This window comes from Arvicola amphibius, chromosome 4 (genome assembly GCF_903992535.2).
Source record: "Arvicola amphibius chromosome 4, mArvAmp1.2, whole genome shotgun sequence".
NCBI classification, from domain to species: Eukaryota; Metazoa; Chordata; class Mammalia; order Rodentia; family Cricetidae; genus Arvicola; species Arvicola amphibius.
In genome coordinates this window covers 6,731,138-6,743,855 of record NC_052050.1, presented here as the reverse complement: position 1 = coordinate 6,743,855, position 12,718 = coordinate 6,731,138, and the positions used below count along the sequence as shown (strand labels likewise).

Here is a 12,718-nt window from a genome sequence, read left to right as displayed (position 1 = left end):
GATCTCTTCCATCCACCTGCATGTCTGGGAGGAACCCTACTGTTCCTTTGAACAGAAGAAGGTGGCTGTGTCACTGGCCCAGCCTCTAGCAGGAAGGCTGCGTGAGTGTGTGAGCTGTGACCTGAAACACAGTAGGGCAGGGGCTTCTGATTGGAGAGTAATACGGTGTGTCTGTGCATTTCACATCTGGGGGGCATGAGGGTGATGTGGGCATCTGGTAAGGATGTGAGGTATCTTAGGGTATCTATTGCTGTGAAGAGACACCATGACCACGGCAACTCTTTCATTGAAGAGGCAGTTTACAGCTTCAGAGGTTCAGCCATTATCATCATGGCATGGATCATGGCATCCTGCATGCAGACATGGAGAAATCTACACATTGATCCAAAAGCAACTGGAAGTGAACTGTCTCGCTGAGCGTGGCTTAAGCACCTATGAGACCTCAAAGCATGCCTCCACAATGACACACTTCCTCCAGCAAGGCCACACCCCCTAATGACCCCACAACTCCCTTTGGGGACCATTTTCTTTCAAGCCAACACCACACGACAAGAGGTGTGTGGTCAGTTTGAGGACACGTGAGCGTTGATGTGTCCTATGCGTTCTTCGTGTAAAGCAAAGTATGGCAGCGGTGACAGACACGCAACTACTTAGAGTGGGTGAGGTGTGTCTGCGAGCCGAGCAAGACGTTGTATGCTTGTGCTACGACCGGAGATACGTGCTATGATGTCACATGGTATGTGACACGCAGTGGCTGTTTGTGATAGGAAGGTTGTATGTTAAGGGATGATGTGAGTTGTGCATTTGAGGGATGTCAGTGTCACAGAGTGTGGCCGTGGTGTGACATGAGGTGTGAGCCACTATGGGAGAGAAGACCCAAGCTGCCGAGGCATGTACACAGTACCTGAGCAGAGGCTGGAAAGCCTGAGTGTTGTGTTCTAGATCATTCCCTCTCCTGAAGGCCCCTGCCTTTTAGTGAGCCCCTTTTCTACACAGCCCTTCCTGCTTCTGACTTCATTGGGACTGCCCTTGAACACAGCACAGTATCCCAGGGACAATGCATGACTTATGCATACTTCACTGCCTGCGTCCTGCAGACCCGGGGACCATAACCCAGAGGTCCCAACAAGCATTGCCTAGAAAAAGGACTGCACTCTCCCCAGTTCTCTGTACAAATGCTTTTATCTCTGCCATCTTTTGAGATACCCGGTGTGCTCCGTGCCAAATGTACGCTGCTAAAAAAGAGTGTAACCCATGACCTACTTCCTCCAGCTGAGCCCCAACTCCTGGAGCTTCTACCTCCTCCCAAAATAATACGGAGCCAATGACGCAAACCGAAGTCCCAAACCAAGGTGTCGGCAGGCTCATGTTATAATTCTCCCTACTGCTTCCCAGCTTTTGTTAGCCCCAGGAAGCCTCCCTGTTTTGTCTTCACAAACGTCTTCTCCCCGTCTGCTCTCAGGCTTTCTCATAACACCGGTCACATTGACTTAGGGGCTTGTCTCAGTGCCTATCCTTCTGCCATGATAAAATACGCTGGAGTCATTTATTAAGAAAGGAAGTCTAAAAAAAAAGAAAGAAAGAAAGTCTGAGGGTTAGAGAGATGGCTCAGCTGTTAAGAACATTGGCCCCTCTTCCGGAGGTCCTGAGTTCAGTTCCCTGCAACCACACAGTGGCTCACAGCAATCTATAATGGGATCTGATGCCCTCTTCTGGCAGGCAGGTGTAAATGCAGATACAGCACTCATACATAAAATAAATAATATATATATATATAAATATAAACACACACACACACACACGAAGTCAGGTTATATTTCATCATGGAGGGGAATCCCAGCAGGAGCATAGGAGGTAGCTGGTAACATTGCAGCCTCTGACAAGCAGCAGAGAGAAGTGAGTGTTTGGGCTCACCTGGCTTCCTTTCTTTTAGGCTGCCCTCCTCTTGGTTGGGTCTTCCCATCCATTGATTAGTTAGCCTAATCTAACTAATAATTTATCTCTCTCAAGATAAATCCCTCACAGGCATGCCCAAAGATCCATCATCCAGGTGATTCTGGGGCCTGCCAAGTTGATGATGGATACTAACCAGCACAGTGCCCCTATTCCAGTGTGACCTCTAACGTCCTTGTCACATTCCGAGTACCAGTACCTGAGACATCAGCATATCTCCTGGGGGACACAATGTTACCCATAACATCAGTTTCCAGGGGAAGGTGAGCAAGGGGCAAGCCAGTTCCCCTCTCGGATCCTCACCTCGACAAGGTCACCTCCATCCACGCTCTGGGCTCTTTTATCAGCTCCAATGAAATAGCTCCTGCTGATGTACACAGCCAGTGCCCGGGTCTATGGTCACCCAAAAAACAAGCCTTGACCTTTTCCCTCACTGTCCTCACCTGAAAAGTTTAGGGGTCCACTCTCCTTCCTATACTCCTCACCCAGTCCCTCATCCAGTTTCCTTGTATACAACATTGGGATGAGAGTGACTGACTCACAAGCCACTGAGCTCTGGTCTGGGCAATCCCAGATTCTCCATATCCTGTGTCATCCGGAGCTGCAGGGCTCCTGGACTGTACTGGAAAATGCACCAAACAACCCACAAGTTCATGTGGCACCCACTTGATGGCCAGGGTTTGGTCTCACCTGAATAAGGCTGGCCCTACCTTGCCCCCTTGGAAAGGAGGGCTGCAAAAGCCCACCTTTGAAAGTGTTCCCACGGTGGGGCATTAGGGACTTGGGACTCATTTCTCCCAGCAAATAAAGGAGAAGTGAGAGATGATACACCACAAAGGGCTCGAAGTATTAGCACCACCCAGGAGCTCCCCAGATGGCACAGTGCCAGTGTGCACCCAGGAGCTCCCCAGATGACACAGTGCCAGTGCGCTCCAAGGTTGCGTGTCGGTGAACAAAAGTAGACTCAGATGAGCTCGATCTGGTGTCCATCAGCAAAAACTGAACTGCTATTCCAGCACTCGGGAGGCAGAGGCAGGCGGATATCTGTGAGTTCGAGGCCAGCTTGGTCTACAGAGTGAGTTCCAGGAAAGCCCGGGCTGTTACTCAGAGAAACCCTGTCTCGAAAAACAAAACAAAACAAGACAAACAAGCAAAAAAAAAAAAAAAAAAAAAAAAAAAAAAAAAAAAAAAAAGGAACTGCTTAGATGCTAGCCTCAGCAGCTCGCGGTCGAACACTGCTCAGGAGCGGTCCCAGGTCCCAGCCTCCTTCTCGCAGGTAAGCAAGCTCGGGATCGGCAGCTGGCTGGAGCTCGGGCGTCCCCTGCTGGTCATGCTACAGTAGGAAACCAGGCGCCACACCTTCCGCAGCTAGCTGGATCTCCCGGGTCAGCTGCCTCGATGGCAACCTAACCTCGCCGCTGTGACTTTAGGGACTTGTCCTGTACCTGGACTCATTCGCTGCTGTAAGAGCACTAAACTAGGCTAATGTCTCTCAGGACACCCACCAGTCTCTCGGGCACGCATTCTGCAAGTCCTAGACCTCCTGGCTGGCGTCGTCGAGGGGTGGCGGGACGGAGGGAGGAGCCTATCAGGGTCCGAACCGGTTGGTGGAAGGGCAGGGAGGAGTGGGCGGAGCTTAGTGCAGGGCGGTTCCGCGCTCTCCCTCGTTCGCAGCGAGCCCGGATCACCTCTGACTGTCCGGGGACATGACTGGCACGCCCGGAGCTGCTACCACCGGGGATGGAGAAGCCCCCGAGCGCTCCCCACCCTGCAGTCCGAACTACGATCTCACGGGCAAGGTGGGTGGGCGTTGCGCCCAGTGCTGGGGACCCCCAGGTCGGGCCCGAGGGATACCCCTTCTGGTGTCCTTTGCCATAGGACCCCGTCCTTCCCTGTCTACTCCCCTCTTAGAAGTATCTAGATTGAACTCAATCGTTCCCGAGTCAGCTGGGTCTGGGTCTAGAGCATAACCCCTGAACCCATCTCGGTCTCTGGAGATCTAGGCTGACCTAGGAGGGCGTGGGGCAAGACAGCAGAAAGACTTAGACTCCCCACCCTGTGGACAACAACCCAGTTCTCTTCTGTCACACTTTGGAAGTGCTAGGAAATGGGGACTCCTTGAAAGACGCAGATGCCTGCGTAGGTATCTCAAGGTTAATGCCCTTTTTGAGCTAAACCTCAAAGAGTGACACCTGTCCCCCATTTTCTATGCTTTGCCCCTCCCACTCAGCAGCAAATGCCACCCTTTCCCTCCCCACTGCCTCCACACCAGCCTCTTCCCAACAGTATGCTAACGTCTTCCCTACCCCCTAAGCTGTGTGTAGCCAGCCCACACGACGTCCACTTGGCAATACTTAGAAGCTGAGAAAGGCACAACAATTAGTAACAGTGGCCCACCCTCCCTCCTCTGATGGCTCTAAAGGCAGCTCTCTGGGGTGCACCTTCTGCGGGAATGCCCTGTACAAAAGCTGGTGGGAGAAGCATGGACATTAGTCTGTCCCCACCTCGCTCGCTTGCTCATCTGTGTCCTTGGAGTAAGCAAGTACAAGGAACCCTAAAAAGAGATGCTGAGCCAGCCCCAGCAGCAGCCTGCACTCTTCCTCTGCAGTAGGTTAGAACTAAGTGAGGGTTGTGCTAAGTGGAGCTGATGCCTGCTCTTGAAGGACACAGGCCTCTTTCAGCACCTTGAAGCCTCCCCATCCCCGGGTCTCACTCTCACTAGGAGCCTCGGGTCCCCACCCCCAGGGTTTCAGGGGAAGCCAGTCTGCCAGCCTACCCACCCAGAGCCGTTGAGATAGGCGTCCTGTGTGGGCTTGTGGCAGGAAATGGGGCCCTGTGTCTTCAGGGGAGGGGGAACTGCTGATGGCCGGCCCCCAGACTGATGGGGGGGGGGGGGAATCTTCTGACCTCCTTGCCCTGCGGGCCTGCTGAGCTGTTTACCTAGGAGGTGGCAAGGCTGAGCAGCTGTTTGTGTTTGGTGGATTTGACTGGCTGGGTGACTGGCTGCATGGTTTGCTCAAGGCAGCTGTGATCTGTAAAGTAAACAGGTACCAGTGTTCGCCCCCCTCCTCTCTGGGACTGGGCCCCCCCCCCCCAGCCATCGGAGTGCCTGGCCAGCAAAGTAGCTAACCCCCACCCTGCCAAGGCTTGAACTAGTCCTGAGTCCAAAGTTGTGTGAAAGGTCCTTGGAGGATCATAGGAGTTCTTGGGTCTCTGGCATGCAGTACCCACGCCAGGGCCACTCTTCTCTGAGTCCTGAGTGGTTTACATCAACTTTGTTGACCATAGACATTGACAAAGTCTAGCAAGGCCTCAAAGGAATGTGCCTTCCACGTCCCACCTATCAGGATGGGCAAACTACAGAAGAAAAAAAATTAAGGAATTTCCCCAAAAGCACACAGTAAGCTTCTAATAGTATAAGAATCCTTTCCGCTCAGGCCTACCCCCACATCTTTCCACCAAAGTCAACTATTAGATCCCACAACCTCGTATCTGTAGAAGGAAAGTTTTTTGGTTCCACCATCAAGTTCAGAGAGCCCAATAATTCTGCCCTTATTAACAGTCTAACCGGGCAATTGGGAACATTCTGGCTTTGAGTCTACACTTCCATTCTCCAAGATGCTGAGCAGAGAAATTCCCCCTGACACACACACCATTTCTACATTTTCCCCCACAGTGAGCCAAAGATGCGAGTTTGCAACCATTTGTCCCTCTTAGGAGGTTTCTGTTTAAAAAAATAAAACAAAACAAAACTTCAGACTAACTGTCTCCCCATCTCAGAATAAATGTCAACTTTCCCTAATTCTTGCAAGCCTATTGCGATCATAAGCCCTCATAAGACACTTTCAAATTAATGTCTGACCTAAAAGGAAAGTCCAACAATAGTAATTTAAAGACAATGTTATGCCCGTTGAGTCTTTTTTTTTTAAGACAGGGTCTCACTATTTAGCCTTGGCTAGCCCTCAAACTCACTGACCTAGAACTCAGATATCTGCCCGCCTCTGCCTCTCAAATGCTGGGATGAAGGCACCGCCATGCCCTACCCATCCATCAAGTCTTGCTAGGCTCCTGGGGGAGAGGTCCTTTTCCCTGTGCAGGAGCCCCACCTACCTGTGTTCACCTGAGTGCACACTCAGAAGGGCAATGTCTGCACTGTTCAGAAATAGGCAAATGTATACCCAAGGCATAGACCAATGTCTTGGGATCTCGAAGTACGTTTGGAGGTCTCGGCTTGGCTTTGAGGACACTGGCTAGTACAAGAGGCTCAGAAGGAGAAGCTGGGAGGCTGAGGCAAGGAGATCGGAGGAGAGAAGCAGGACAAGAACAGGGGCAGGATCGCTGCAGGCACACGCTCCTCTGTCCGATTAACGTCCTTCTGTCCTTCTCCAGGACATTCTTCTCTGGAATCCCAGAAGACCCCTTCTCCTCCCCAGCCGCCATTAACTGCCTCTGCCCCCATCTCCTAGGTGATGCTTCTGGGAGACTCAGGCGTCGGCAAAACCTGTTTCCTGATCCAATTCAAAGACGGGGCCTTCTTGTCCGGAACCTTCATAGCCACCGTCGGCATAGACTTCAGGGTGAGGTGGCTGCAGGCTCCTTCTGCAGCAAGCTCAGGTTCAAGAAGGGTGCCCTCTCCTTGTCTTTGACTCCTGAGGGCACCAGGGGCTTACTGCCTGGGAGGCCCCAGAGGTACTCCCGCCAGGACCACAGAGGCTCCAGGTCAAAGGAGTCTGGGTAGGGTTGGCTGGCGTCTTGTTCACCTTCTTCTCTGCTCTTAGATAGCGTCCCCGAAAACGTAGTCTCATTTCTTGGTCTAAGTCCTGAGAACCCCTGGCTCATAGTCATCTGAGTTGGACCCCTGTCAAGGTCAGTTTTTCAAGAAGCAATTACCAAGAAGCTGAAGGGCTGGGTTCAAAGATGAAGGTCTCAGGGCTGTCCCCCCCCCCCATCCCTGATGACTCTAAGGTCTCTATCTATCAGCCTATCAGCGTGCAAGCAGGATCACTAGTACTGCACACCTGTGGATCCCAGAGGGGTAGAGTCTAACCCCAGCAGGCAGGCCCGCGGAAGCTTTGCACCTCTCCCAGTGGTTGGAGTGCTGAGGCTACATTGAAAGGATTATGGGTAACTGGAGGAAAGACTGTCTTGCAGGACAAGGCTCTGAAGGCCTCAGGGTATAACGGGTGCCTCATCTCTAAAGGTGAACTCTGGGAGGCAGGGACTGAAGTGGAGAAGGGTCAGATCCTTCCACACTCCCTTTGCGCCTGCTGAGTTCAACAAAGAACTAGGCACGGCTGGGGAGATGGCTCGGCCAGCGGCCAGCGGTTAAGAACACCTGGGCGCTCTTCCAGAGGTCCTGAGTCCCAGCAACCCATGGTGGCTCACAGAGAACTAGGCAGGTTTGAAGGTTCCCCTTGCTCGACTGAGTTATGAGAACAAGGGACGGAGGAATCTTGTCCCCGCTGCTCTACCTGGGTGATCTGACTGAAGATGTCTCAGGCTCACCACACCGCCTACAGGCCTGGAGCGAGCCCAGCACAGGGTGTTGACAATCCTTGGGGGCCAGTCAACATCCCCTCCCCACCCTCTGCCCTTTTCTCTTTCAGAACAAGGTGGTGACAGTGGATGGCGCCAGGGTGAAGCTTCAGGTGAGAGCAGTGCCTGGGAGGGGGGAGGGGCTTGCACTTTGCTTCTCAACCTGAACCACAGGCCTACAGCCCTGCCCTCAGTCTGGGGTAACTTCCTGTAGGGCCCATGAGAGGAAACTGCTTTTCGTTGTTTGATATCTGTAGAAAAAGCAGTTCCCAGGCACCCTTTCTCCTATCAAAGGCAACTCAAAATGCCCTCAACTAGGCTTAGCCTCCCTCATTGCCCTTCCCCACCCCGCCCAGTTTTTCAAGTCTATACTGTTCTAAGCACCCCAACCTCTGGACTGGAGAAGGCAGAGGGTGTAAGACCCCAGAAACACCACTGATGTCATTAGATGCACGGGAGCCCTGTGGGATCCCACAGAAAGAAACAGCCTTCTCCCTCACCTCCACCCCCACACCGACACCTCTCACACCACAGCAGGAGCCCTCCAGTCAGCAGCTAGCCCTGCTCCTTCCCACCTCTCTGTCTTCCAGATCTGGGACACCGCAGGACAGGAACGCTTCCGCAGTGTGACCCACGCATATTACCGAGATGCTCAGGGTAAGTCTCCATCCTCTGTCCTGTCCCCACTCTGCAGCACTTCTGCTGATGCCCTGATCTCCTCTATCTGTCCCCCTCCAGCCTTGCTCCTGTTGTATGACATCACCAACAAATCTTCTTTTGACAACATCAGGGTAGGTCCTCCCCTCCCAAGGCCCTTCCCCCACCCCAACAACCCTGCCTGTCGTGAGCAGCCAGAATAGGGCCTCTGCAGGGCCAGATTGCTTCAATTCTGTCAAAACAGCTAAAGCATAGAACCTGTCATCCTTGAAAAACACTCAGCAGTGACTGGGCATTTCATTGCCACATAGGCATGGAAACCAAGCAGGCTGATGTGCCCTGTGTTGATGGTATAGTCCTGCCTGTGGTTCACGAGTGTGTTTTATATCAAAGTGTTCAGAATAGTCCCAGCTCCACCCTCCCTGGACAATTCTCCACAGGGACCCAGGGGAAAGCCCAAGCAGAAAACTCCACATGCATCCAGGCCAAGCTGCAACTCAAGAAGACAGAGTGAGTGGCTATGTCCCCACAGCAGAACCACTAGAGAGCAGAGGCCATAGCCAGCAAATACAAAGCGTGACTCTGTGCACAACACTGGAGAGAGGTTTTATGTGCTTCTAGACCTTGAGGGCTGGTTACTGAAAAGCAAACGGAGGGGCTAAGACAGACAGTTATGAAAGCATGGAAACTGCATGGTACTGCCACTTCCAAGCCTATACTCATGGCAGACATCAATAATCAAGCTCAGTACTTTTTGGTCAGAAAGGCAATAGGAAAATGAAACCCAGAGCCTTGTATATTAAAGACAAGTGTTTCTCTACTGTATAACATCCCCAGCCGAGCTTAGCCATCTCCACCCCCACCCCAAGTTCCTGTTTGTTGCTGTTGTTGGGTTGTTTCATTTTGAGGCAGGGTCTAGGTACGTAGCTCAGGCTGGCCTCCAACTCTGTGCCCCAGCCTCTGTGTGGGAAGGATAAGCCTCTGTTGCCACACCTGGCCGATCCCATTGCTTTTGATTACTGAGCCCTTTTGTGTGGTTTGAGACTCCCAACAGAGCCCTCTAGGAGAAGAATCCCCTGGTCCTTGGCTCAGCCTCCCTTCTCCCACAGGCCTGGCTCACCGAGATTCATGAGTATGCCCAGAGAGATGTGGTGATCATGCTGCTAGGCAACAAGGTGAGTGGCTCTGTGGCAGAGCCAGTGCACTCTGACCCTTCTCTCCCACTGCTGCTTCAACCCCATCCCCACCCAGCCCACAGCCACCGAAACCCTTCCGGCAGGGGACCCTGAGGTCTCCAGTGTGGGAGTCAGACATGTCTTGTGACATCTGCCTGTCCCACCCCAAAGTTTCGCTAGTGGCCCCTTCCACCAACAGCCTAAACTGCTGCCAGAGAGCTGCCAGGTGACTTAGCTGCCAGCCATCGCTAGATCATTATGGACAGGTCAAAGGTCAGGGGTTAAGTATAAAATGTTTAACTTAGCTGCTGTCACCCGATGACATTGGGTCACCACACCCTTTGCTAGTATCACACACCTCCCTAAGTGCTCAGGGCATGCGTGGGGACACAGCCTGAGCAACGCAGAAGCAGAAATCCTGGCCCCAGGCCAATCACACCTGCCTGCAGTCCCTCAGGCTACCAGAAGAGGGCGGGCAGTGCTTGCTCCTGGGGCAAAAGATGGGCTTCCTGGGGTCAAAGCTTCCTTTCCCTGGAGTTGATTGACTGACCCACATGGGCTTGACAGGCGGATGTAAGCAGCGAAAGGGTGATCCGTTCTGAGGATGGAGAGACACTAGCCAGGGTAAGTGACTGCCAATGCGGTTGGGGGAATGGTGAGGGAGGCCATAGCAGGCCCTGAGAACACTCTCTCCCGGGCAGGAGTATGGTGTTCCCTTCATGGAGACCAGTGCCAAGACTGGCATGAATGTGGAGCTGGCCTTTTTGGCAATTGCCAAGTGAGAGCTGAGGGGGAGCAGGGGTGGGGGGAGGAGGGAGGGGAACCTGGGTTGGGGTGGGAGGCAATCTGGGAAGCCAGTGGGGTGAGGGGGGGTGTTAGGGAATGCCTGGCTCTACGTTCCCAGCTCAGCACATGATTCTTCCTGTTCTAGGGAACTGAAATACCGGGCAGGCAGGCAGCCTGATGAGCCCAGCTTCCAGATCCGAGACTATGTGGAGTCGCAGAAGAAGCGCCCCAGCTGCTGCTCCTTTGTGTGACTCTAAGGGGCTAAGAGGAGGCCCAGAGACCCTTGGAATGCAGTTATTCTAACTGCCAAACCAACTGGGAGAGAGCTGGGGGTTCAGTGGGCAGCCCTGGCCAGGGAGGTAGCTGCCACCCTAGTTTCTCTAGCTTCCCTGCGTTGTGGGAAGGTTAAAATACCCATACTTTATCTTAATATATATAAACTAATACCAAAAAGGGCACCAGTGTGCCACACCCCCCCAAAAAATAGGTAGGGACTTGATGGTCCTTTTGCCTTCTGGGACTGGGTTCTAAAAGACTGGATCCCCCCTCCTAGCATGGGTGTTACTGCACCAGCATGGAACCAGGGGACACCAAAGTACTGCTAGGGTGTAGGAACTGGTTGTGACCCTGTTACCATCCTCACTAGGGAGGCTAGGGAGACTTCTCTTCCTCCAGCTGCCCAGGGGACAGCCTTTCCTAATAGAAAAGGCCTTAGTTCTGGGAGCTAGCCCAATGCCTCAGAAAAGATAAAAGTGGAGATTGGGGAGGGTGTGTAAGAAGAATAGCGGCTACTTGGGTGGCGTCTGCTCAGCTACCTCTGGCCCTCCTCACCCTCCTTCTGGAAGCGTGCCCCTTTTCCTCCAGCACACAAGCACAGCCGGGTACCTGAAAACATCACTTTCTATCCTCTGGACCTTACATCCTAGGGAACACCCCACCATCCCATGGGAATCTCTCCCATCAGCTTTCTGCCTGGCTTCCTAGATGCCAGAGGTCAGAGCCAGGGAAAAAAGCTTTCTTTCCTTCCCAGTCCTGTGGCAAAGGTGGACAGCACCACAGCTATTTAAGGCAGAGGTAAGAGCCAGATAAAGAATTCGCTGGCTCCTAGAATGGGTGGGAGGCAGAACTGAACAACCCCGCCGTCCAATTTTTCTCATTAAGTCCCAGCTCTCTGTCTCCTCCCTGCTCTTTCCTTTAACTTCAGGCCAATACTAGGGCCAAAACTGTTTTATCTCCACTTCCACTAAATCAGGTGAAAGGGTGGGAAACTTTCCGTGTCTGGGTGAGCCAATGTACTATGTGTGTGGGAAGGGGAAGGTAGTTTGGTCAAGCTTTGGGTATGGAGAAGGACAGTAAGAAGGTCCTCTAGGCCTGAGGCCGAATGTCTCCCAAAGCCCTGACCCTACCAGTAGGAAGTGGGGGGTGTGCAGATCCATGACCCACAGATACCGTTGCTGCAGCTCTGTAGGCTGGGCAGTGACTGGGACTCCCATAAAGTGTGCATTGCCCATTTCTGAAGTTACTGCATTTGCTTTCAAAGGCAGAAACTTGCTCTCCTAGCAGAGTCAGCACTCTAAACTTGGGTTGATAAGGAAGCTCTCTGTGACCTCTCAGGGGCAGATCAAGGAGGAGCCTGGGCTTGCCTGTCTCTTCTGGGACTCTTAGCAGGTTACAGGAACTCCAGTCCCATAGCTCTGGGTCTCCAGCATTTGTGTTTTTCAGAATTAAATTGCAGTATTTTGGAAAGTACACCCTGATGTTTTTCCTGTTTGTTCCCAGAGGAAAGAGGAATCATGTTGGGAGAGGTTGTTACTTGGCATGTTGTGGGAAACTGTTACCCAATGCCCAAATCATTCTAGCCTCATTCTTCGGGGTCCTCATAGGCTCACCTCACCCTTAACTGACTGCCCTCCCCCAGACCAACGCCTCTGCAGGCAAGAGGGAGCTGGACCGCTTATCTCACAGTCCAAGTCGTTTTCTTTCTCTGTTGAAAAAAGCCAGGCCTCCATTCCCTCTAGAGTGACTCCTGAGATTGACTACCTAGCTGTCTCTCGCCCCGCCCCCTCTCCCTAGCCAAAGGCTGCTGCCAAAACCAAGCCTTTTATTCATTATTTATTGATCTACCCTCGGGCCGGCCTGTCTTCCAGGTGGGCTGTACGGATCCTTGGTCTATCTGCCCCGCCCTACGCGTTCCTAGAAGGGGTTAGAGCCCTAACCTTCTCTGTACGCCAAGTCTTGGGATAGCGGCGTGACTCCACAAGTAAAAACTTTGTTACTTAAACAACCCCGCTCCAGAGTTATTCTGTTACAGTTACCCTGTTACAGTGTTACTGTGTTACAGAAGACATCCGTCCGGTTCTTAAACTGGCCCCGGGGAAGGGGAGGAGTGAGTGAGTGGGGGGGGGGGGTGTGTGTGGGATGGTTTCCCCGACAACTGTTGCCCCCCCCCTTTCCCCCACTTCGAGCCAAGCTGTGCAACAGGCTTTGGTTGTCGGCGGTTAAAGCATTGAGGATCCTTTACCCCGAGACTGACTCTTCTAAATCCGCCTCCACGGCGTGGAAACCAGAGCGCAGCCCGCGAGGCCCCCGGGCTCAGTACCTGGAATCCGGCC

At 52.8% G+C, this 12,718-nt stretch overlaps 2 protein-coding genes across 4 annotated transcripts in view; one reads left to right on the top strand and one right to left on the bottom strand.

The window, feature by feature from the left end:
* The window catches only part of Rab37 (RAB37, member RAS oncogene family), a 63,164-nt gene extending 51,140 nt beyond the window's left edge, over window positions 1-12,024 (top strand). The window contains exons 1-9 of one of the 2 annotated variants that reach the window (XM_038325909.1): window positions 3,625-3,752; window positions 6,420-6,530; window positions 7,560-7,601; window positions 8,079-8,145; window positions 8,227-8,279; window positions 9,255-9,320; window positions 9,888-9,944; window positions 10,022-10,098; window positions 10,252-12,024. In XM_038325909.1, coding sequence (XP_038181837.1) covers window positions 3,660-3,752; window positions 6,420-6,530; window positions 7,560-7,601; window positions 8,079-8,145; window positions 8,227-8,279; window positions 9,255-9,320; window positions 9,888-9,944; window positions 10,022-10,098; window positions 10,252-10,357 — 672 coding nt within the window. In that variant the 5' untranslated portion in view covers window positions 3,625-3,659 and the 3' untranslated portion in view covers window positions 10,358-12,024. Of the gene's footprint in view, window positions 1-3,624; window positions 3,753-6,419; window positions 6,531-7,559; window positions 7,602-8,078; window positions 8,146-8,226; window positions 8,280-9,254; window positions 9,321-9,887; window positions 9,945-10,021; window positions 10,099-10,251 lie in introns of those variants that run through there. The other variant, XM_038325910.1, reaches the window with a different exon arrangement.
* Cd300lf (CD300 molecule like family member f) overlaps window positions 1-12,718 on the bottom strand; it is a 43,494-nt gene that overhangs the window by 29,551 nt on the left and 1,225 nt on the right. The gene's annotated exons all lie outside the window — the stretch shown is intronic.